Raw genomic sequence first — 23,203 nt, 5'->3', positions numbered from 1 at the left:
TCTGCTGCCCCACCTGAGGCTCTGTGGGAACCACATGGCATCTTTTCTGTGATACTTCATTCTTAAGATGAAACAGAGGACAGAAAAAAAGGTGAGGAGGGGAAAGATGGGGGCCAGGGACACATTCCCATAGCCCTCGATGAAGAGCTGCCCTCGAGCCCACCATCTCCCCACAGGCAGGCCCCAGGTCTTAGCCACCATTTACTGAGGGCTTTGTGCCCTGCCCTCCACTAAGTTCTGTGCTACACTGGCTCCCCTGGCAGGGGCAGTGGGCATTTCCATCCTTGACACAGAAATCAACTAACCTGCCTGAGGTCACACCGGCAGCGAACGGCCAGGCTGAGTCTGGAGCTCAAGTCTCACCTGTCCAAAGCCAAGGGCTCTTGGACTTGGCCTTCATTTTCCTCTCCAGCTTCTAAGACAGTGGGATGTGCTAGTATATGCTCAATAAACCCTAGGTCAAAGGAAGGAAGGAAAGAGAGAGGGAGGAAGACAGGAAGAGAAGATAAGCCCGGGAGACTCTCAGGCAGCTAGAAGATAAATAAAAAGGTGTTGTTTCCTAGTGCCAGGATGGCATGCTGCCCGGGATGGCTGCCCTGCACTCCGGGAGCGCACGGCCCGCGCTTGCCTCATCTTTTCCAGAAGTATGTAAGCCCAGCTACGTCAGCCCTCAGGTATGCAGTGAGGTCTGTGGTGAGAGGTGCTCTCTGCGCCTCTCTCTCCTTCCTCCTCCGGTCTGCCCTTCTTCGGCCACCACCGCACCCCTACCCAGCCCACCTGCCAGCCAGGCCTCAACACCCCCCCCCCGAGCCAGACCCAGCTCCATGGGGTGGGGGGGGCTGTGAAGAGCCCCCTCAAGCAGGCAGATCTCAGGCTCTGGGGAGGAGATGCATGCATGGTGCAGGGGGAGGGGCAGGAACTTCACATCATCTAACAGGTTGGTCGGGCTGGGAGGCGTCCCGCCCTCCTAGAGCTAATGAGCACTGTAGGACAGGTGTTTGCTCCTCAGTCCCCAGCCTGCCCTGCCTGAGACCAGAGCCAGCTGCCTGCCACCCCTCAAAGGCTCATTCACACACACACACACACACCCGTGCCCTCCCGCGTCCCGGGCCCGGGGGCCGCGATGGCCTGCCGCTCCTGCGTCGTTGGCTTCAGCAGCCTTAGCAGCTGTGAGGTGACCCCTGCGGGCGGCCCCCGGCCTGGGACCTCGGGATGGGGCATCTGCGGAACCCCCGGGCCAGGCTTCAGCTCCCGCAGCCTCACAGGCTGTGAGGCGGCTGGCACCATTGCCAAGGTAACCGTGAACCCCAGCCTGCTAGTGCCCCTGGACCTCAAAGTGGACCCAGCCATCCAGCAGCAGAAGAACCAAGAGAAGGAGGAGATGAAGGTCCTCAATGATAAGTTTGCCTCCCTAATTGGCAAGGTGAGCAGAAGTAGGGGGGTGGGTCCTGAAACCTAAGGACCTTCAGACCTGGGCAGGTGGCTGAGCTCTGTGTTTCGGGAGAATTGCCCCACCCCTGATCCCAGCCAATGAGGAGCCGGCAGGCTGGCTCTGAACAGAGAGATGGCCAGGGCAGTCGTTGAGCCATCCGGGCAGGCGCTGGGGGAGAAAGAGGCCCCGGGATGGCCCTGAGGGATGTCTGGGTAATAACGTGCTTCGTGGCTTGGGGTCACTGTCCCTCTCGGCGGACACTAGGGAGGAGCCCCAAATGTGGCCAGGAAGATACCCTCTCATGGGAATGGCTGATGGGGACATGGTTTGCCATACGACTCCAAGGCAAGTGGACAAAGGAGATGAGCTCCCAAGAGTCCGCCCTTCTTTCCAGACCTTGACCCTGCTCAGCTTCTGGAGGTCAAAAGCGTCAGCTGAGCCAAAGGGGTACCCAGGGCCTCCAGAAGGAGGCTTTGGATTAGCTATGCGGAGGTAGCCTGTCAGGAGATAGGAATGTGGAGAATTGATGTTTCGAGTCAGAAGCAGACAGGCAGCCAGGCCTCCCCGGTGCTCACATGAGAGAGGGAGTGAGTCTCCAGCACCCAGACTTCCTAGACCCCACTGCCCTGGCTGGCATGCTGGTGTGAGGCACTCCTGTCCATCTGCACCCCAGGGCATGGTCTTCAAGAGCACTGAGAAAGTCCTATTCACCTCCAGAACCCCTTCCTCATTCTCCTCCTCCAGGAGACCTCTCCAGATTGACCCTCCCAGCTCTGCACCCCCTGCCCTGCCCAGAAACAAGGATCATAAATAGTAACAGCTGCATCAGCTACTAACTACATGTCAGACACCATGCTGGAAGCTTTACATGTTTCCCTCAACAACCTTATGAAAGAAGTCCTTTTGTGCCCATTTTACAGATGAGGAAAACTCAACTTCTCCCTCCTACTCAGTACGCCAGAGCCCCATCCTTCTGCCCTCGCTTCAGTCCTCTCCTGCGCATGTCTCCCTGTCTTGTGTTCCTCTGCATGTTGCTAGGGTCCCCCGTTAGGCAGGCATCCGTGGAGAAGGGCGGGGGAAAAGGTTAACACGTATGGAGCATCTGTTTGCACCGAGCTCTCTGCAGGAACTGTGCAAACATGTGTCATTAGCCCCCTCGGCCACACTCTGCAGTGGCCATTTCCCCTACTATAGAGATGAGGAAACAGCATCCCAGAGGTTAAGTGCCTTGCCCAAGGTCACACTACCACCAGGAGTACAGTCGGGACTTGAACTCAGGTCTGCAGGTTTGTTTTCCTCTCCCCCGACCCACACCCAGGGCGACCAGGGTGGGGAGATGAGGAGGGAAAGTGACAGCTGGAGAAGGATGACTGTCCACTGTGGAAGAGCGTTCCCTCCCCCGGCCCCAGCCATCTGTGCAGAGCCCAGCACTGCTGGGCTGTGTGCCCTAGGAAAACAGCCCGCTCACCTGGGAGGCAGGTCCCTGCAAAGCCACCTCCTCTCGAAACCGCTTTAATCCCTTAAAAGGAATGCTTCATGAGCTATGTAATTTGGCTCGGATGGGTGGCTTTTCTCTCTGAATGCCAGCGCTGATATCACCCTATGCCTGGGCCATGGGGATAAGACACGTATATAAGCACAGGGAGGGGGCTCAAGGGGCTGGGGTCCAGTGCCCAGGGGCCAGTCCGACGCCCTCTGAGGTCTTTAGCAGAACTGGAGCCTCCCAACCCTAGAGCCTTGGCCTTGAGACAGGTGCTCTTCAGGGTAGGATGCCAGGAGCTATGGGGGACCCTGATCGCTGGGGCCAAAGAGCCCCAGCTGGTCCACCAGCTCTACAGAGGGGGCTGTTAGCTCAGACTGTTAAGTCATGCCCCTCCCTGTCTCCCTATAAAGGCCTCAAGGGCCTGAGGAGAAACCCCATTCCTGGATTTGAATCCTGGTTCCGCCTCTGGCCAGCTGTTTAACCTCAGGCAAATTATCTAACCTCTCTGCTTCTCAGTACGCATCCGTGTCATGGGCTGGTCAAGATCAAATGGGATAATTTTTGAAAAGCATTTATGAAGCACTTAGCATGTACCAAGTGGGTTCTGTTTGCTAAATAAAAAATATTGTCAATGGGCCCAGCCTGGGGAGCTCTTGAACCTAGTTGGCCCCTTCCAGGCAGGAGCCTGAGAAGAGGGAGGGAGGGTGGGAGAGCTTCGTGGGTAGGAGCGGCTCACGGGGCAAGATGCCACAACCACGCAGGCCTGGGGGCTCTAGGCAGAGAAGAAACAGACAGGGGCCCTTCAACTCCTCATCCCCTCTGGGCCCTCTGAGGCACCAAGAGAAATCAGAGAGCACCAAGCAGGAGAAGGAGGAAGAGAAGGCAGAGAAAGAGGATTTGGGGGTTGATCCCCAGGAGTTGGCCAAGGGTCCCTGGAGCAGGGCTGGTTCTTTCCTTTGCAGGCTGTGTTTCCTTAAGCAAGCCACTTCCCCTCTCTGAGCTTCACATTCCACCTTCCTGCTCTGCTCCTGCTCTGTACGTGACCACAAGCTCATGCCAGGACAGGGAGGAATACAGTCCTGAGAGGAGGAAGATTGAGCAGAAGCAATAGGAGGGGAGGCTGAGGCAGGCAGGGAGAAGGCTGCTGGCTGGACCCTCTCTCCTGCAAGTCCAGACCACAGACGAGATGGAGACGGGACAAGAGAAAGGACCACCAGCAGCCCACCTGAGGAGGCTATAAAAAGGGGACCTAAGAGGGGCAGTGAAAGGCCCAGAGATAGCGGGACAGGCACAATGTCTTCCCATGGGCCTGTGTGGCTTCTGGAAGTCACTGGAGCCATTGTGCAGCTGGCGTCTGCTTGCAGAAGGGCACAAACAAGCCCTTCCTGGTGGGCTGGGAGTTTGACAACTGATAACCCCCCCAATGGGAAGAGAAGGACCTACACACCCTGGGGTCACCACTCAGGTCGCCACTCCGGGGACTGTGGGCCAGGGATCGGAAGCCTCCCTCCGCAGGAACCCCCCAGCCAGGAACTCCAGGCCACTGGGGCTGCTCAGTTCCCAATACAAAAAGCATATCGCCCCCAACCCTGGGGGTGGGCCTGCTTTTCAGCCTGACGGTGGCGCTGGGTCATACGGAGCTCTGTGTTTCTGGGCTTCAGTTTCTTCCCCTATAAAATGGGAAGCAAGTAGACCAGGGGTTTGCTCTCTGAGGCCCTTCCTGGAATGCTGCCTATGATCTCAGGGGTGTGGGGTCAGCCAGAACGGGAAGGAAGGGGACCAAGAGGTGAGTGATCAGCAGCCTTGACAGGTTAGAGCAATTAACTGCTTACCCAGCCCTCCCTAGGCCTTTGTTCCAGAGAGGGAGGAGCCTTGGGCTGGGAAGGTCCTGGATGGGGGTGAGTTTCCATCCCCACCCACGGAGACAAGACACTGCCCCCCACACACACACACATACACACACACATGGCAGCAGGGGACAGGGGACAAAAGTGCCCTGTGACTGGACTGGCTGGCCAAATGCACGCCTTCTCCCAGCGGCTAGTACGGCAGCATAGGAAATTGAGGTTAGACTAAGGGAAGAACTTCCTGGTGTCAAGGGTGTTTTTTTGCTTATGAGTGGAGGAAGGAGCCTCACATCTCTCCTCTCACCTCACCCTCAGTGTAAACACAGGGCTCCAGCTTGTCAAAACAAAAGGAAGGTGGAGTGAGCAAGTGTCTCCCCCCACTAGAGATCCTTCTCGAACACCCCAGGAGGACAGAAACCCTCCTGATTGCCATCCCTACGGAACCTGTTTGGCTCTGACAACAACAGACTGCAGGCTTAGGTTGGCTGTGAGCAGAACGTCCCAGTACAGATGGGATTTAAGCAGGGGAACGACAGCCCACGAAGGCCCTAGCCCAGGATTCCAGCCAGTATTGTCTAATGCATTGTCAAAGGGGACTTCACAAGAATGCTCAGGTGTCACAGGAAAACCCCAAGAGTGTGGACAGGACAAGAAGAAAGAGAAGGGGCCCCCAGCCCCTAAATTCAAAAGAAACAGAGAGTCCCTGAAAATCCAGAGTGGGCAGCAGCTATCAGATGCTCCTGCCTGGGAAGCTTGGCCTCCAAGTCTCCATGGGATCCTGGACAAGTCCCTTGACCACCCTGGGCCCTCACCTCCCCCTCTGTAGATGAAGAGTACAAGCCAGGTGATCTGGCTAGGATTCTGGCTCTTTGAGCTGTGATCCCGGGAGCTAGTGCCAGCAGTGGGCAAGGTGCAGCCAGCGGCTTGCTTGTGGTCATAGGGAACATGACTGGGCTGGACGTCACAACACCCTAGTGCACACAGCCTGCCCAGGAGCCAGGCCCCAGCTGACTCTCCCAGCTGCCCCTGGCGTGGGCGCCAAATGGTAGGGGTCTCAAGAAGAGAGCAGGTGGGGGCGCCTGGGTAGCTCAGTGGGTTAAGCTGCTGCCTTCGGCTCAGATCATGATCTCAGGGTCCTGGGATCGAGTCCTCTTTGCTCAGCGTGGAGCCTGCTTCCCTCTCTCTTTCTCTGCCTGCCTCTCTCTCCATCTACTTGTGATCTTTCTCTGTCAAATAAATAAATAAAATCTTTTTTTAAAAATATAGTCTTTAAAGAAGAGAGCAGGCGGCTCCCAGTCTGACGGGAAGAGTGGGAGGTCCAGACAAATGAGGAGCAGATAAACTGAGAACCTCGTAAGAAAAGCCGGGGGGCTGGGGACTTCTTCTGAGCTGCGATTCTTTCCTTTTTCCTTTCCTTTTCTTTTTTTTAATTTTTTTTTTTTTATTTCAGTAATCTCCACACCCAAACCCACAACCCCAAGATCAAGAGTCGCATCCTCTTCCGACTAAGCCAGCCTGGCGCCCTTTGAGCTCTGATTCTTGGAGGCTTCCTGCAGGAGGGGAGCTGGGAGCACAAATTGGGAGGCACAGAAAGGACGGGAACGGTGGAAAAGCCAGTGAGAGGAAGGCTAGAGCCTGGAGAGGACAGGCAGCCTGGGCAGAGGCAGGGGATGCCCCCACCCCCAGCCCAGGCTGCCCCAGGTTGGACTGGGTAGAAGGCAGGAAAGGATTCAAGAGTGATCCTGACGGCATGCGCTGGCTGAGCTGGGAGCCTTGGGGGCCCCTGCAGCCTTGTGAGCAGGAGAGCGGGAAGGAGGCAGTTGGAGAGAAACAGCTGTGCCCAGAGCTCTCAAAGTCATCACCCTCAAGGCAACGCTGGCCTCCAACTAGAGGCAGAAGCCAGTCCAGGAAGGGCAGGTGGGTCCCAGCACCCACGGAGACTGCAGCCAGACAGGAGGCCCCAGTTCTGAGGGTTGAAAGAATCTAAACTCCCACCACCCTGGATTCCACACCTACCTCTGCCACTTGCTAATTTAGTGACATTGGGCAAGTTATTTGGCCTCTCTGTAAAATGCAGCCACAACTACCCCTAGCCCATCAGGTTGTGGGGCGCTAATGAAGCAAAGATGTCCAGCCAGCCTCCAGAACAAGGCCTGGCCCACAGTAGGGAATGCATAAATGTTTGCTGGTATTATTGTCCCAGGGCCTGTCCCCAGCTTCCTCCCGCAGGCAGCCCTGGGGTGCCTAGACAGCCATGGTGCCTGGACAGGCCATGTGGTGCCCAGGACAGGCCATGTCAGCCCCAACTTCTAGCAGGGGAAACTGAGGTTTGGAGAAGCTCCAAGTCCCGGGTTGTCAGAAGGATTAACAATGAAGGACGAACCAGGCCCTCCCCTGCCGAGCTTCCACGGCAAGATGAGACAAGGCTTGTCGGCTTGGGGTGGGAGGGGGGATGGCAGACAGGCCTCTGACACCCTGTGTTCCCTGGGGTCTCCCACCCAAGCCCCAGGCAGATGTGGAGGGCCTGTCATCTCATTGGCACATTCAGCCCCTTCCCTCCTCTCTTGGGCCCTGCTCCTCCCTGAGGAAACTTTCGCTAATTGGCTCCACCCCTTTCTGATTCCCTCCTTATCTTGCCATCTTCTGTGTGAAGCATCAGCAATTGCAGATGAGATCTGGATGCGCTGAGAGAGGTACCGGGTGGTGAGCTCAGAGCAGATGAGCTCCCTGGCCCCGGGGCAGCCCCCATGCGGGCCCGCAGGCTGGCCCAGCGCCTCGGGCGACCTGTCCACGCCAGGCACTCTCACCTCCGCTCCCCTCCTCTCCCAGGTGCAGGCCCTGGAGCAGCGCAACCAGCTGCTGGAGACCCGCTGGCACTTCCTGCAAGGCCAGGACTCTGGCACCTTCGACCTCGGGCACCTCTATGAGGGGTACCAAGCACGGCTGCAGGAGGAGCTACGCAAAGTGAACCAGGAGCGGGGACAGCTGGAGGCCAGCCTGCTGCAGGTGCTCCAGAAGGTCGAGGAGTTTCGAATCAGGTGGGCTGCACCGCAAGGGGCAGTGGGCAGGGACGGAGGGTGGGAACCAACCTGCCCCCTGAGGCAAGGCCCAGGGCACCCAAGCCGGAAAACGAGAAAAGGTCCTTAAAGAACATCTATCTACTACAGATGTGCTTACTGAGCACCTACTGTGGGCCAGCCAGTATTCTAAATACCGGGAGGAGATGGCAGTGCCACCGTGAGCCACCGTCTCAAATAGTGGCCCTTGCAACCAAGTCAGTCTCGTGCTGACTGGCAACTATGCCCTGTGGTCGCCGGCCTCAGACACTACCTCAGTCGCTGTCCCCTGCCCCCTGCCCTGTGCCCGTAAACACACTTGCTCTCACCCACACATTCCACTGGCAATGGGAAACTGTCACCGGCTAGAGCAACTGATGGGCTCCTGCCTCAGATACGGTTTGGAAACTTGATCTCGAGTGGGCTGGAAAGGGAAGCAGGGGCAGGCAGGGGACAGAAACGATGAGGTCTGTCAGAATAAAGACACAGTCCCAGTGGCTAATGCCTGCCTGAGCTCCGTGGGCGCCTTGGGGTCTAGAGAGATGAGGAAGCCACAGCCCCGGCCTGTGAGGTGCTCACGGGCTGGAAGGGGTTCACTCCTGGCCTCCACCCCTCGCTAGCTCTGTGACCTTGGGCAAGTCACTCAACATCTAAACCTCAGTACCCCCCGTGTGGAACGGGAAAGGTGACGCTGAGCCGTCCTGAAGCTGGCATGAGAGGAGGAAGTGGGGAGCTCAGCCTGAACCCACACCACCATAAATGGCCACTCTTCTACCCGCTAGAAGGCTGACAGTAGTCCTTGACACAGGTTTGCTGAACTGGGCCGCGTGGAGAGGCAGACCAGGTGCTTGGGTCCCTCACAGGAGAGGTGACATCTGTGACCAGACAGCGGGCAAGGCTTCAAGGACGGGGAGGTTGAGACGAAGCAGAGAGGCTGTGTCCTTGGGCTCCTTCCTTTGGTCTGGTCTCCTTTTGAGGAGGTCCTCAGCTTCGGTGAGGGAGGGTGGGATATGCCTGGACGCACCCCACCCTCCCCGCCGCTCCTCCAGCGCTTGGCCCAGCCCCAACACCTGCCAATCCAAGGTGAGGCCTGCAGTCTTGGGAGCAGCCAAGGGCCTGGGGCACCCTGTCTGGAGCCCAGATCTGGGCTGTGGCTCAGCTTGTCCACCCTCTCTCCATGTGACCTCCCCTGCTCAGGCCACATTCAGAGAAGACGGTCACGTGGCAAGTTCTCCCCACTCTGGGGGCCTCAAATTCCTCATCTGTGGATCTAGTTGGAATTTTCTGGCCAATAAGTGTGATCTGCAGTCCTGGACTGGACCCCTCCTCATGGCTGGGCCCCTCCATGGCCGAGGGGCCACCTCTCCCCCAGCCCCGCCCTACTACAGAAACCCACAGGGAACCTCACTGCCCATTCTGAGCTGCCTAGTTTCAATATCTGACGGTGATGAGGGGAATCATGTTAGCGCACCAGAATCCAAGAGTCATTTCACTGATGTCTGGCAGTTCTTTGATCCTCAAAGAACCAGAGAATGGCTGGATGGGGGCCTGGGATCGTCGTTGTTTCATGGGGAAGGAAACACAGGCCCAGAGAGGGCAGGGAGTTGTCCTGGGTCACAGAGCCATGTGCACTAAGACCATCTGTAACCCTAGCCAGCCGCGGGAGGAGGCTGCTCCCATGAGCCCAGCCAGATCATCACCATGGAGAAACTTTGTAACTGGAAGTTCTGTCCAAACACTACTTGTTGCTTTAATCTGGTTCAGCCTCCTCAGTTGGCAGGCGGCCTGGTTTCCACCTGTAGCCTGAGCTTGCTGTTTTGGCTCAGGGCCTCTCTTCCCCCTCTCTGGGTAGGAAACCCACCAGATTTGGGGGAGGTGAGTTTGGAGGGCTTCTAGATCCACCACCAGAGCTGGGGAAGCTGCAGCCTGGCTGTGTAGAGCCTGGGGGGCCCCAGGAGCCTGGAGACGCCAGGCCAAGCCCTGACAGGGAGGGGTGTGTCTTGTCTCTACAAGGCTGATGAGATCAGCTTCACTCCCAGAAATAAACAAGTGGGGGGGGGGGGGGGCCCGGGGGGGGGGTGACAAGCTGAAAAGGGCTGGGAATGGGTTTGGGAACTAGTGGCTGGCAGACTGGCAGGGGATTAGGAGTAGATTAGAGGAGATAGCATTTACCTAAGTCTCTATAATGATAGAGACTTCCAAAAGGATGTAGTCAGGACCCCAAGGATCATCTAGCTAACCCTTGTATTTACTAAGGATGAAGCTGAGGCCCCCCAGGGGGAAACCACTTGCCCAAGACCACAGAGCAAATGACTTGGGGGTGTCATGTACAGTTGTGCAGGAGGTTCACTGCACAAGAGTATCTGGTTGAGGGGGTGAACTAGGGCTGAAATCCAGTGGAGTTGGTGATAAAGGAGGAAGGAAGGCTATACAAAAAGACTAAAAGGACAGTGAGGGATAGAGAGGAGGTTCGACACCTCAGAGAACACCCCCTGGATAGCTCTCTCTAAGGTCCTGCCCCCCAGCAGGCAGAACTGTGTTATCTAGATGGGAGGGGAGAAGGGGAGAGCCTTGACCACTGGGCTTACACAGGGAGGGCCAGCCAGTGAGGGGCCTCTCAGCTTGGGGTTCCCTAGACCCATGACCCAGGGCACAGAACCCCTCAGAGTCCACCAAATTCCCAGTGGAAAGTCTGGGATGGGAGTGCAGAGAACCACCCACTCTCTGCATGAGGCTTCCCACGGTTCCTCTCCAGAAATGCTAGAGGCCAAGGCTGGTGTTAGCTAGAACAGAGCTCAGGTAATAATGATAGATTTAGCAGGTGTCATGCACTGTTGTAAACGCTCCGTATATTGACTTATATAACCTTCATGACATCAGTGTTGTCATGACCGAGGCACACAAGCAGCTTAGCCATGGTTCCATGGCCTATTAGCAAGGAGCCAGGATCTAAACCCAAGGAGTGAGTCTCTGGAGCTTCCTTGCAAAGAAAAGGGCACAAGTAAAAGCTTCCTGGGCGTTTTGTTGGCTCTGGTAGGCCCCAGACTGCCAACCAGTTCCCCCTGTCCTCCCTCCACACTGTGCCCTCGACCGGCACCCTGAGAGCCCCTTGCAGACCCCGGGAAGCCAAGGCTGCAGCCAGGAAAATGTGTATGCTAAGCACACTGAGTGTCAGAGACCCAGTGCCTGGCGGGCTTTCATCCGCTGGGGTCTGCTCCCCTCAGCTTCTCAGGTAAAGGCTGGTAAGAAACAAGGCCCGAGTGATGGCGGGCCCAGCCAGCTGACGTGGGCGATGGGTGACGCTGCCCTTGCCCGTGAGGTCAGGGAGCGGGGCCAGCGGGCAGCTATAATTAGAGCTGCCAATGATTCAAGCATTCCCTGGAACGGAGGGAAGAAAACAGGAAGCCACAGAAGCCCCACATCCATGAAGGCAGGCAGGGCCAAGGGGGAGAAGTCTGTGGTGGCAGACACCCAGCCCGGAGAGGGCCAAGAGGTTTGATTAGAGCCAGGGGTTAAGGTTAGAGACCCAGACCCAGACCCTCCTTGCAAACACAAGGAGGCGTAGAGCAAGGAGGAGGCAAAGGTAAGAGAGGGAACCCACCCTCGTGGAGGGTCTACTACACACATCTGTCATGGTCTCAGGGTTGGGCTTGGTCTGACCCCCGCACGTGCACGTGCACATGTGTGCACGCGCGCATACACACACACACACCCCTAATAGACGGGCGAGCCGACGAAGGAGGGTGCAGTTACATGCCCAAGAATACATGGTGGGTCTGTCTGCAACATCCACACTCTCCCCTCGGGAGGGAACGTGTTGGAATGGTGTCCTACCAGCTAGCAATGCAGAGGGGAGGGTGGGAGGAGGGAGAGGGTGATCTGTGAGCAGACAGCTCAGAGCAGACTCTGCCAAAGGCACAGCTTATACGAAATTGAGATTCTTGGGAGAGGAGAGAGGGAAAAGGTAAGAGAACAAGGTTAGGGTGACAGGGCTGTGCAATCAGGAGAGGCTTCCTGGGGGAGGTGGCTATGACGACGAGCCGGGAAGGGGACAGATACCTCTAGGGAGAGGTCTAGCTGATCATCCAGAAGGAGTGAGAGAATGGTGTCATGGGCTTAGAAGAGATGTGTCATAGACGAGGGGCTATATCTACCCAAGGCAAAGGCCAGTTTTGGTGCACAAGGCACCAAATGGGGCAGCAGAGGCCCTGAGCACCAGTCCAGAAGGGATAACCATACCCCAAGCTCCTGCCATCTGTAGCTGAGTGGCCTCTCTCTCTTTCTCTCTCTCTCCCGCTGCCTCGTTCCCTCTCCCCTCCCAGGTATGAGGAGGAGATCTCCAAGCGCACAGACATGGAGTTCACCTTCGTCCAGCTGAAGAAGGTAGCCAGCCCAGCCTGCCCCAGGGGCTCCTTCCTCATGGACCCTCTGCCCTCATTCCCTCAGGCTCCCCAAGCAAAGCCCTCCAAGGCTTGAGTCCCAGGACCACAGACAGATATGGGTACCTGTCCTCACCCTGAGGCTTCTCCCAGGCACTGAGCCGGGGCTTCCTTGGGAATGACCCCCATCTCCCTCAGGAAGATGGGCACCCCACTCCCACCCTGGGACACCTCCCCGGCACTCACCACTGCTCCCACCCCCAGGACCTGGATGCAGAGTGTCTCCGTCGGACCGAACTGGAAACCAAGTTAAAAGGCTTGCAGAGCTTCGTGGAGCTGATGAAAAACATCTATGAGCAGGTGAGAAAATGAGACCAGCGTCCCATTGAGCCAAGAGTTGACTTGTCCCCAGGTAAGGGATGCAGGGGAGGGAAGGGTGTCTAGCGGGGCATGGAACCTGCAGCAGTCATGACAGACATAACACAGACCTAACGCTCTCCCATCCCCTTCCCGCACTGCTGTTAATAACCCAATACGTCCCCTCACCCCTCCTTTCATGGAGCACAGGCAAATTCCCAAGAGGCCTCATGCTCAAGAAGGACCTATTTCTTGGAATGTGATGGAGTGCAGAGGGCATGTTGGGGACCCATGCATCCAGGCAAGGGTTGGAAAGTGGCTTGAGAGACAGGGAACCAGCCTAAGAACAGCTGTTCTTTTTTTTTTTTTTTTTTTTTTAGATTTTATTTATTTATTTGACAGAGAGAAATCACAACTAGACAGAGAGGCAGGCAGAGAGAGAGAAGAGGAAGCAGGCTCCCTGGCAAGCAGAGAGCCCAATGCAGGACTCGATCCCGGGACCCTGAGACCATGACCTGAGCCAAAGGCAGAGGCTTAACCCACTGAGCCACCCAGGCGCCCAAGAATAGCTGTTCTTACTGGACTCATCTCTCCCCACCCCTGCAGGTACCCACAGGCTTAGGCCAGACAGTCGTGCCCTTGGCCTTCCCCAGTTCGGGGCTTAGGCAGGGAGGTCCTGCAGTCAGATTCTTGGGTTCCCAGACAATGCTAGCTTCTGCCAGAACAAAAAAGACCTGGTAAATGCAGACACGGGAGCCTCCAGATATCTTCTGATTGTGTCTCTAAGTCCTCTGCTGAGCCTAGGGGTACAATGACCCCACAAGGCCTAGCACGCAGTCAGTGCAGTCCACAGATGGGCCCCACTGCTGCCTGCATATGCTCCCCTCCACTCCACTCTGCCTCCGGGCACCACATCCCCTGTGTCCGGAGATAGGAGGGTCATGCTGCAGTTCAGCTAGGATCAGGCGGAGGGGATGGCAGGACTTGGCAGCCGGTGTGCTGTAAACCGCTGGTGCCTAACTATGGCAGCACAGCCAAGTCTCAGAGCAGGGATCAAGGTCACCACTACCATCAGAGTGTTGTGCTAAAATGGGGGTGCCTGGGTGGCTCAGTCGGTTAAGTTTAAGTGTCTGACTCTTGGTTTTGGCTCAGGTCACGATCTCAAGGTCGTGGGATCGAGCGCCGTGCAGGGAGCCTTTTGAGATTCTCTCTCGTTCTTCCTCTGCCCCTACCCCTGCTCGCTCGCTTGCTCTCAAATAAATAAGTCTTAAAAAAAAATAAGGATTAAATTAAATTTAAGGTTCTGCTAAAGTGGCCCTAGGGGCTGTTGACCACAGCTTGGCAGCCTCGTCCTGTGGAGAGGGAGATGGGGACCTTGTGGCGACATACAGGCCACTCTGCTTTCCAGCAGGCTGGGCCCCCGATGGGGTCTTCAGTGGCCCTGAGACCTGTTTGTGGCCATGGGAGGTGGCCTGGCAGAGAGAATAGCACAACCCTGAGGAGCAGCAGGACGGTTGCCGTTCCAGGCAGACCAGGACATCGGCTGCCCTGAGCAGCTTCCCACCCCTGGCTGAGCCCTCAGGAGGTGAGCAGGGCACGGGGCCCGCTGAGTGGCTGGAGAAGTGGGCTAGGAGTTCCTCTGCCCACACTTACTGTGGAGCCAGGCAGACAGCAGTGGGCCCAGTGTTTCAGAATCTGCACTGGGCTCTGTGCACCTCTGCAAGCCCAGAGCCCGAGCTCCCAGCCAGGATCAAGGCCCAGCCGGCATAGAGACTTAACAGGAGGTAGGCCAGGCATGGCCAGTGACAGGCCATTGCCAGAGGCACCCCTACAAATCTTCTTGGCCCCTGCTCCATCTGGATTTAGCAGCCCTTGGACCCCAATCCTGGCTTTCCTTTTCCATTTCTAGGACTTCAGACTAGTTATTTCTCCTCTCTTTGCCTGTTTCCTCATCTGTAAGATGGGGAGAGTGATGATACCAGGCTCATCAGGTTCTGCTGATGACTAAATCCGTTCTTCTGTGTAACAAGTGTTTATTGCTCACCTGCTGGCTGCCTGGTTCCAGTATCACAACCATGAGCATGATGGGCAAAGTCCATGCTCTCCGGGGGCTGCCACTGAGCTAAGAGGGGAGACAGGTAATAAGCAAGTAAGCAAATATCTGAGCAAGATCATTCAGGAGGATGAAAAGGGCCGGGGCCACCTAGAACCCAGTGATGTGGTCCTACTGGAGGTGGAGGGGAAAGTCAAGGTCAGGGGGTTGAGAGGAAGGAGCAGCTGTGGCTGGTGTCAGATCTCATTCTCATTGTGACTGGCGGCTCCTGGGGGTACTGCGGGGGCTGGTACAGAGAGGGTAAATGTATGGCTCGTGCTGTGCGGCAGCGCTGTGGAGAAGAGGGACTGTTGTGAACATGGGCTTGCTCGGTGCGCGGACCAGTGATTATTACTCTGGGGGCAGCAAGGTGCCAAGCTGGTGTCAGGTCATAAGGTTTGTGTTTCTCTCCAGGCACGCCGCAGGCTCAAAGGCAGCCCTAATCCCGTGGTAAAAAGATTCCCCACACCAGTGGGTCTCTAAACTGGCACTAAGAGAAACAGTAACTGTTTTTCAGTTACACATGCAACTGTTTTTCTAGTAACTACATTTTATTTTATTTTTTTAAAGATTTTATTTATTTGACAGAGAGAGAGACAGCGAGAGAGGGAACACAAGCAGGGGGAGTGGGAGAGGGAGAAGCAGGCTTCCCACTGAGCAGGGATCCTGATGCAGGGCTCCATCCCAGGACCCTGGGATCATGACCTGAGCCAAAGGAACACGCTTACCCAACTAAGCCACCCAGGCACCCAATACAAAAAATTAATAGACTCTCTTACAATCTTTTTCCCACATCGAGTCTTCAAAATCAGATGTGCACCTTACGCCTGCAACTCATCTCAATTCGGACTAGTCGAATTTCAAGTGCCCACAACCACACAGGGCTCGTGGGACGGAGCAGGTCTCTACAGGGGAAGGTGCCCACCATGGCTGACTCGGGTGAAAGAAAAACACGGCAGGACGCGAGGAGCTCCGGGAGGGCTGCATACTCTAGTTTTGACTCTGGAGCACACAACAGACCAGAAAAGCATGGCTTTTCATGCATTTCAGAAAACAGCCCTTCCCTCTAGCCCCCATGCACACACATACGCACGAGGCCAGGATAAATTCTCAGATGTCAATGGCCATGGGCCACTCAGAGCCTCGTTGTATATACTGCAGCCTCCCGGCCAACCCCTCTGCCCCTCACCTTCAGGGACATAAGCTGGTGAGAGGACCCAAGGGCTCACATTTCCCCTCTGCTTCCAAGGTACACACCAGCTCCCAGGTGTGTCTGGGGCCTGGCTGCCTCCAGCCTGAATGCTATCCACCCCATTCGTAAGCTATTGTTCTGGGGAGACGAACTGGGCAATCTACCAACAGCCCCCCACAGCCGGCGCACCTCCCAGAAGGCCCTTCTCTGCAGAGAGAGCCCGATGTGCCTAAGCTGCTTTGGTGCCTGCCTTCATGCATCCAGGGAGGCTGCTCCAGGAATAGATGCCTCGGCCTCTGGACCTCTCCACCACCACCACCACCCCCACTCCCTGCCTGTTACAACAGTAGTATCCTTAGCTACTATTTACTCAGCACCTACTATGCCCCAGGCACAGTGGGAAATGCTTTTCAGGTGTAATCTCATTCACTCCTCACGGCAACCCTATAAAGGGAGGGATCATGGTTAGAGCAGCTTGGATTTGAATCCTGGGTCCGTCATTCTGTGAGCTCCAGCACGTTCTTCCATCTCTCTAAACCTCAGTTTCCTCATCTGTAAAATGGGAGAAATGATAGAGCCCAGCTCACTGGCCTGCAGTGAGGAACTGTTTTGTTACTATATCCTAAAGCAGTGAGAACAGAATCTGGAACATGATAAGTATTAGCAGATGCTAGCTGGTTTCAATTCTATAATCATACCCATTCTAAAGATGAGAAAACAGAGGCTCCAAGAGGTTTAAAAACCTGGCCAGGGTTACACAGCTGCTAAGAAGGGGTTAGTATTCAGAGCCTGGTGCCATTAATTAAGCATGACATTTCATGGAGCAACACTAAATCCCCTCTGAGGGTCACCGCCTCCCCTGACCCAGCGACCACAAACAAGATGGTCCCCCACGAGGCTGTCTGCTCAGGCCCCAGCTCTGAAGACAAGCTTTAAACTTCGCTTTGGCTCTGTTCTTGCCAGCCTGGAGGGCCCGTGCCATGGTGACAGCATGCAAGCCAGCATTGTTATGCCCTCTGCGGCCCAGCGGGGGCCAGCGTGCCTCAACAGGCCTACAGATGCTCTAAACCCTCCGCTTCCTACTCCCGCTCACCAAGCTCATGCCTACCTCACCTCTTTCCAGAAAGGATCTGAGGCTGCTTCGTCTGCTCAGTTTTGCCAGTCCCTTCTCCCTGCTAGGAGAAGCCCTGCTCCAGTGCATTCTGACAGGGCCCTGGCCCATAACAAATGCCAACATAACAGTGGCCCTTTTCCTGGCCCATAACAAATGCCAGCTCGGGCTCCTAAAGGGCTTTCTCTGGAACTCTCTATGCCCATGGATCGTCCCCATAGCTCGTTGACCAAGGAAGCCTCAAAGCTGCATTCCTGAAAGTGTCCATGGCCAAGGCCTGCCCGGGACCCGGTTCCATGTGGGCAATGTCAATCCCTGAGGGTGACCCGAGCAGCAAAGGTGGGACATGAGTCTGTAGGTACCATCCACCTCATTCTGCCACGGGGCCGCGCGTTCCTCCTGCTTTTGCCCAGAGATGTTTGTTAAATTCATTTGAAGATCAACCAAAATCCTTCATCAGGAGACCTCACGGGGCGGCCGGCCACTAGGCTCAGGGTCCTGCCAGCTCTGGGATGGAGACAGGGTGCCCCCAGCAGACCTTCGCCCCAAGCTTCCTTTTGTGGGAGCCAACCAGGGGTGTGGGTAGGCAGGGCCGGGCAGCCAGCAGCCTAGGGAAGGGCAGCCTTCCTCAGCAGGCCTCCACAGCTATCCCTGGGGCTCTAACTGACCCAGCCCACCCTGCAGGGTATGAGCTGGGGGCCAGAGCACTGGCCTTGGCAGCTGCAGACTCCAAAGGCTCAACCCCACACACAGTCTGTGGCATAAGGCCAGACTGAGGGTCAGCAGGGGGCCTGAAGTCAGCACCCAAGGTCAGAATGCTGTCATGAGATGAAAACTGAACTTGGATCTCAGCAGGCCTCAGCTCCAGCTGCCAGGTCTCAGGACATGCACGAAGCCAAAGAGCAGGTTCCACACCAGACCACCGTGCAGCCAGTAAGGTCTGGGCTGTGGGGACTGCTTCAGGCAACCCAGTGTTTTCAGTACAAAAAATAGCAAAGAAGAGAGGGGGGAGAGAGAGAGAGTTGGAGCCGTGCCTACAGAGTAAGAGAGACTTGGAGACATATGGACTGATTGTAATATAGGGATCTTCTTTGGGTCCGGATTCAAACAAACAAAAGAAAAACCATATATATCATACACACACACACACACATATGAGGCAATCAGAAAAATGGTAACATTGACCAAGACTTGCTGACTGAAGTACTTAAGTAAGGGTCGGGGGAACTGTGAATGCCAGCAGGAGTAATTGTGCGTCCCTGGCCCTCCCTCCCCCAGGTGAGCCTCACCCCCCCTCCCACACTGCCTGGCTGCTCCCTGCCACCTGACTCACTGTGACAGGGCAATGTGCAATGCGTCTGCAAAGCTGGGGCTAGAAAGACAGAAAGAGGCTCCAGCTCCTGCCTCTGCCCCTCTAGGGGAATTAGGCGGGAGCAGCAAGAGCTCAGGGGGCCCACTCTGCCCACAGCTGTCTCCATATCCTCTCCGTGCCGCCATGTCTTTCCTCTCTGTAACCTGGGGTGGCAGTCTTGTGGGCCTGGCGAGGACAGTGGGGAGGGCAGCAGGAAAGCCAGAGTCTGACCTGTTACAAGTCCCCCAGTGGGAAATGCTAGCATTTTCTAAGCAGAGAGAAGGACAGAGAGGAGGAGGAAAGAGGATCCTAAAGGATGGGAAGAAATGAAAATATTGAGGCCCCCACGTCTGTGCCCGGCCAGGAGCTGAAGGACCTGGCAGCCCAAGTGAAGGACGTGTCGGTGACCGTGGGCATGGATAGCCGCTGCCACATCGACCTGAGCGGCATCGTGGAGGAGGTGAAGTTGCAGTATGACGCCATCGCGGCCCGCAGCCTGGAGGAAGCTGAGGCCTACTCCCGGAGACAGGTTCGAGCTGACGGAGGGGGCAAGAGGGGCTGCACTGGGGAAGGCTGAAATCACCTTCAGCTCTGAGCACTGAGATGGGAGTGGGGAGCACTGCCACGATGGAGAATGTGAGCGCCCCGCACTGCAGGGGGCTGAGGGGCCATGCCCTGGGGGAAAGGCCAGAGTCTGCTCCCATCAGAAGCTCTCAGTGCTGCCACTCAACCCAGTAACAGCAGCCACTCAGTAACAGCTGCCACTCAACCCAGTAACAGCAGCCAGAGCTGGGTGTTGTGAGGCTGGCCTGGGGAGTGCTGGGGGGCAGAGCAGGAGGAGGGCCTGGGAGGTGAGAGTAAAAAGGAGCCACAAGGGGCAAGGGTGCTGGGTGGGACACAGTGAACTGTCCCTCACTGTCACCTCCTGCACGCCCTCCAGCTGGAGGAGCGGGCTGCCTGCTCAGCTGAGTTTGGGAACAGCCTCCAGAGTAGCCGCAGTGAGATCGCTGACCTCAACGTGCGCATCCAGAAGCTTCGATCCCAGATCCTCTCCATCAAGAGCCATGTGAGTATCTGCAGGACCCACGTGGGGGTGAGGCAGGGAGGAGTGCGAGGGCTCTCTCTCTCTCCCACACACACACACTGAGTCCATGAAAGACCCTGGGCAGGTCACTTAGCAGCTCTGTGCCTCAGTTTCCTCTCCTGTCCTCCTAAGATGGCTGTGAGGATCCCATGAGTGTCACAGGTGAAGGTGCTCCGTAGACTGGCCAGGGCTGTGGGAGTGACCCGGAACCTCACCACCACAAACACCCAGACCCCACCTCCTCCCTCCCTGGCCTCGGTTCCAGCCAGTGCTCTGGGGAAGGTGCTTGGCCTGTCAGGACAGCTGGGACAGGCTCCTCTGGGCACTGTGGATCCTCCCTTTTTCATGGCCTCTGGGATGTATCACCTTAGGTCTCACTGAATGCCCTCTTGCTGCAAGGCAACCCCCTGACACACCCAAGAACTCCATTGCTCAGCCCTCCCTGCCCTGTGCACCCCCACGGAGGGCAGATGTAGGCTCCCGGCCCATTCCCTCCTTCCCACCAGTGCTCACGAGCCCCTTCCCTCTGCAGTGCCTGAAGCTGGAGGAGAACATCAAGGCTGCGGAGGAGCAGGGAGAGCTGGCCTTCCAGGACGCCAAAGCCAAGCTGGCCCAGCTGGAGGACGCCCTGCAGCAGGCCAAGAAGGACATGGCCCAGCAGCTGCGCGAGTACCAGGAGCTCATGAACACCAAGCTGGCCCTGGACATCGAGATCGCCACCTACCGCAAGCTGGTGGAGGGCGAGGAGAGCCGGTGAGGGCTGCGGCCCGGGCAGGGTGCAGTGAGGGGCCATGGGAGGGCAGGACTGGAGGGCCACCCCCACACAAACCCAGACTCCCCCTCCATCAGGATACCCTGAGTCAGGAAGACCTGGGATCGTGGCCGGCCTCAGCCACTTGCACACTGGGACCTTGGCCCATTCATCAAATCATCAGTTTTCCTATCTTGTAAATGGGCTGATCATAACACAGCCTATGGTGGGGAGAATTCATACAATTGTGCAGGCAAATGTCTGTCACAATTAAGTGCTCTATAAATGTTAGCCATTTATGCAGGGGAGAGGAAACAGAGGCCCAGAGAAGACAAAATGGCTAGCCAGGGTCACACAGCAGGGCAGCCTGGGATTGAGAATAACAACCAAATATTCCCCTCCGCCTGCCATTCCCCAGGGCCCCCAGGCCTAGGGGCGTGTTGGGGGGCTTAAGCCACAGACCCTTTCTCATGCTCCTATTTCCATCCTCCCCCAGAATGGACTTGCCTTCAGCCTCCATGGTCAGCGTGGTGCAGTCCAGATCCAGAACCGGTGAGTCTACTTCCCTAGGGACTCATGGTGGGGAAGGGAACAGGGTGCTAGGAATCCTGACCCTAAAGGTGTCATTTTACGTGGTTCCCCAACCTCCAGCCCCTTCCCTGCCCCACCCCTTATGTTCCCTGTAGCCGCCTCCAAGCCCAGCCTTTCGAGAGCACCCTCCCGGAAAAAGAAGAACAGAAAAGGCCCTGTGATCAAAATCACCGAAATGTCCGAGAAGTTCCTCTTGCAAGAGTCAGAGGTGTCAGAGTAAGGCAGCTGGAGCACAGGAGCCTAGGTCACTCCCCTGCAGCTGGAGGGACTTCAGCTGGACTCAAGCAAGCAGCTTGGAGCCTCTGGGTTGGGCGGGGAGGCAAACCTGATCCTGAACTGAAAGGGGGAGCGTTCAAAACCGGGACTGCTTTTCTGTGGGTGGCCGAGGGTGGTACAGGACTGTCACCAGCTATTAAGAATCACGCCGCTCCATCTCAATATTTCAGTCCTACCCTCCCAGCCTTCTGGCCAGAGGTCTTCTGACTGGAGAAACTGGAACTGGGGATCAGTTTTTTCTCCACCTCCTTTCCCTTCCGAGGCTCCTCCCCAAACAGAGGGCTCTGACCAAGGAACCTTTGATACTTTTCGCCCAACCCTTGCCCTAAACTCCGATATCAAGCCTTACCTTGCCTCTGCCTCAGGACCGAGGCTGGTGCCCTCGGTCACCCAGCCCCAGCCAGCCATGGATCAGGCGCCGAGGAGGACGACCTGGGCACCCTCCCCCCATCTGCAGCTCCTGGGGAGGCTGGGTGGGGAGCACCCCTGGGTTTCCTGCACCAGGGATCTAGGTGCCCCCAGAGACCTGACAGTATTAGGGAGTGAAGGGAGGAAGCTCCCCGGGTCTGTGGGACCTGAGCATGGGCTTCTGAGGTCAGCCCAGATGCCTGTGCCCCTTCCCTCCTGGCTCCTTCTCCAGATGCTAATCTTGCCATGATAAACCCCCTGTGAGGAGGAGGCCAGATGGCAACCTGAGACCAGGCAAGGGAATTTGGCCCTTCCTTCTGCTCTCTGCCACCCCAGGGTTCACCACCGTGCCCAGGATCCAAGCTCGCTGCACTCCCCCCCCAAAGCCCACACCCTTCCCCCCCCTTCCCATGCTTAGGTGTTTCCCAAGCCTGAAATCTGGCTTTGGTAGACCAAGTCTGGAGAACCCCCCAGCCCCAACACCACCGCGAAACCATGGGCCATTTCCCCTGAATCCCCCTCTCAGGGTCCCTGCTCTCTCCATGAGGCTGAACAGCCCGACCCTCCCTTCTATCCCTCCTTGCATTTGCTGGGGAGCCCAGGAACACCCCATACCTGTGGGGTTAGAACTTCTTTTTTTCTTCCCCCTCTGCCCCCTCTTCCCACTACACCCACTCCCCCCTCCTCACCTCCCCAGTGGGGGGCCATGAAGAAGGCACAGTCCAGGCAGGTCTGGGAGTTTCTGAGCCCTTCTGGTCCAGGCGGGGAGCTCTAGTGACAACCAAAAAGGAATTCTGCATCCAAAGAGAAGATTTGGCACTCGGAGGAGCAGTCCTCTTTCCTTGTCTCACCTTTGGGGCTTAGAGGGCCATCCTGGTGGCTCCAGCTTCCCACTCCAGCACCCACCCTCTCTCCTTCCCTCCCTGCTTCCTCCCTCTCCCTTGACTCACTCCTCTGCTAGCCCCAGTCTTTGATTCCTTCATCTCACTTTCCAGGACATGTCCCTCAAGGTCTTGGCCTCAGCAAGGCCTCAAGGTCCTCCATGCCTGTAGGGGGCGCTGAAGGGCTACTGACGCTCAGGCTGGAGGGAAATCGGACTTAGACTCATCCCTGAAGTCCCAAACAAGGTGCTGATTGCTGCTCTTTCTCTGCCTATTTATTGGTTTCCAAGGGAGCAAATCCTCAGTGGGGATACAAGATACATAAAGTATATATATGTTATTTTTCGTAACTTATGTGGCTTTTAACTTATTGCTTCCCTTCCTGTTTCTGCATAATCAGTGCTGTATTTACTATCTGGGTAGACAATACGTATCCCAGCCACCCCATCTGGCTGGCTGACCATCTTGGGGCAATGCCCCCTTCTCCCTGCCAAGGGATGAATAAAGTGCTGAGATTTGTCCATGGATAAAGCTGTGTGTCTGTTTTTACCTCTCCTGTCCGGACTGGTCAGACCCTGCTCAAACAGACTGACCACAGAACTTTGGGATTCTCCAATTATGGGGGAAGGGGTCCAGGGACTTAATTATACCTTCAGACCCATGCAGCTTGGACACAAAAAGTTCTCTGACCTACCCTGCAATCCTATAAGGAGATTTTCCCAGTGTTGACCTATGTTCCCAGCCCTTTCTGATGTGTCCAGGCACCGCATGGCCTCCTCAGCAAGCACAGACATGGGGGATCCCCCAGCTGATGGCGGGTTCCTTCTCGAGCACTCTGCCCGACCGTGAGGGTTGGCACAGCCCAGAATCTATTCTGATGGGTACAGGCCTAATCCTGCCAAACCAAATTCT

General features: G+C 56.5%; 1 protein-coding gene across 2 annotated transcripts; it reads left to right on the top strand.

Annotated features, from left to right (window-relative positions):
* Positions 1-854: 854 nt before the first annotated feature.
* KRT80 (keratin 80) lies at positions 855-22,816 on the top strand. Of its 2 annotated transcripts, none has more exons than XM_059403174.1 (9): positions 855-1,423; positions 7,592-7,800; positions 12,141-12,201; positions 12,462-12,557; positions 18,665-18,829; positions 19,241-19,366; positions 19,917-20,137; positions 20,632-20,687; positions 20,822-22,816. In XM_059403174.1, exons 1-9 carry the CDS (start codon positions 1,124-1,126, stop codon positions 20,944-20,946), a joined length of 1,359 nt encoding a protein of 452 aa, XP_059259157.1. In that variant the 5' UTR covers positions 855-1,123; the 3' UTR covers positions 20,947-22,816. The 2 variants fall into 2 exon arrangements, with proteins under 2 accessions (XP_059259157.1, XP_059259158.1); XM_059403175.1 differs by having other exon boundaries at positions 856-1,423; positions 20,787-20,915.
* Positions 22,817-23,203: the final 387 nt, after the last annotated feature.

Source organism: Mustela nigripes, chromosome 6 (genome assembly GCF_022355385.1).
Source record: "Mustela nigripes isolate SB6536 chromosome 6, MUSNIG.SB6536, whole genome shotgun sequence".
Classification (NCBI taxonomy): Eukaryota; Metazoa; Chordata; class Mammalia; order Carnivora; family Mustelidae; genus Mustela; species Mustela nigripes.
This window is presented reverse-complemented; position numbering and strand designations above follow the sequence as displayed.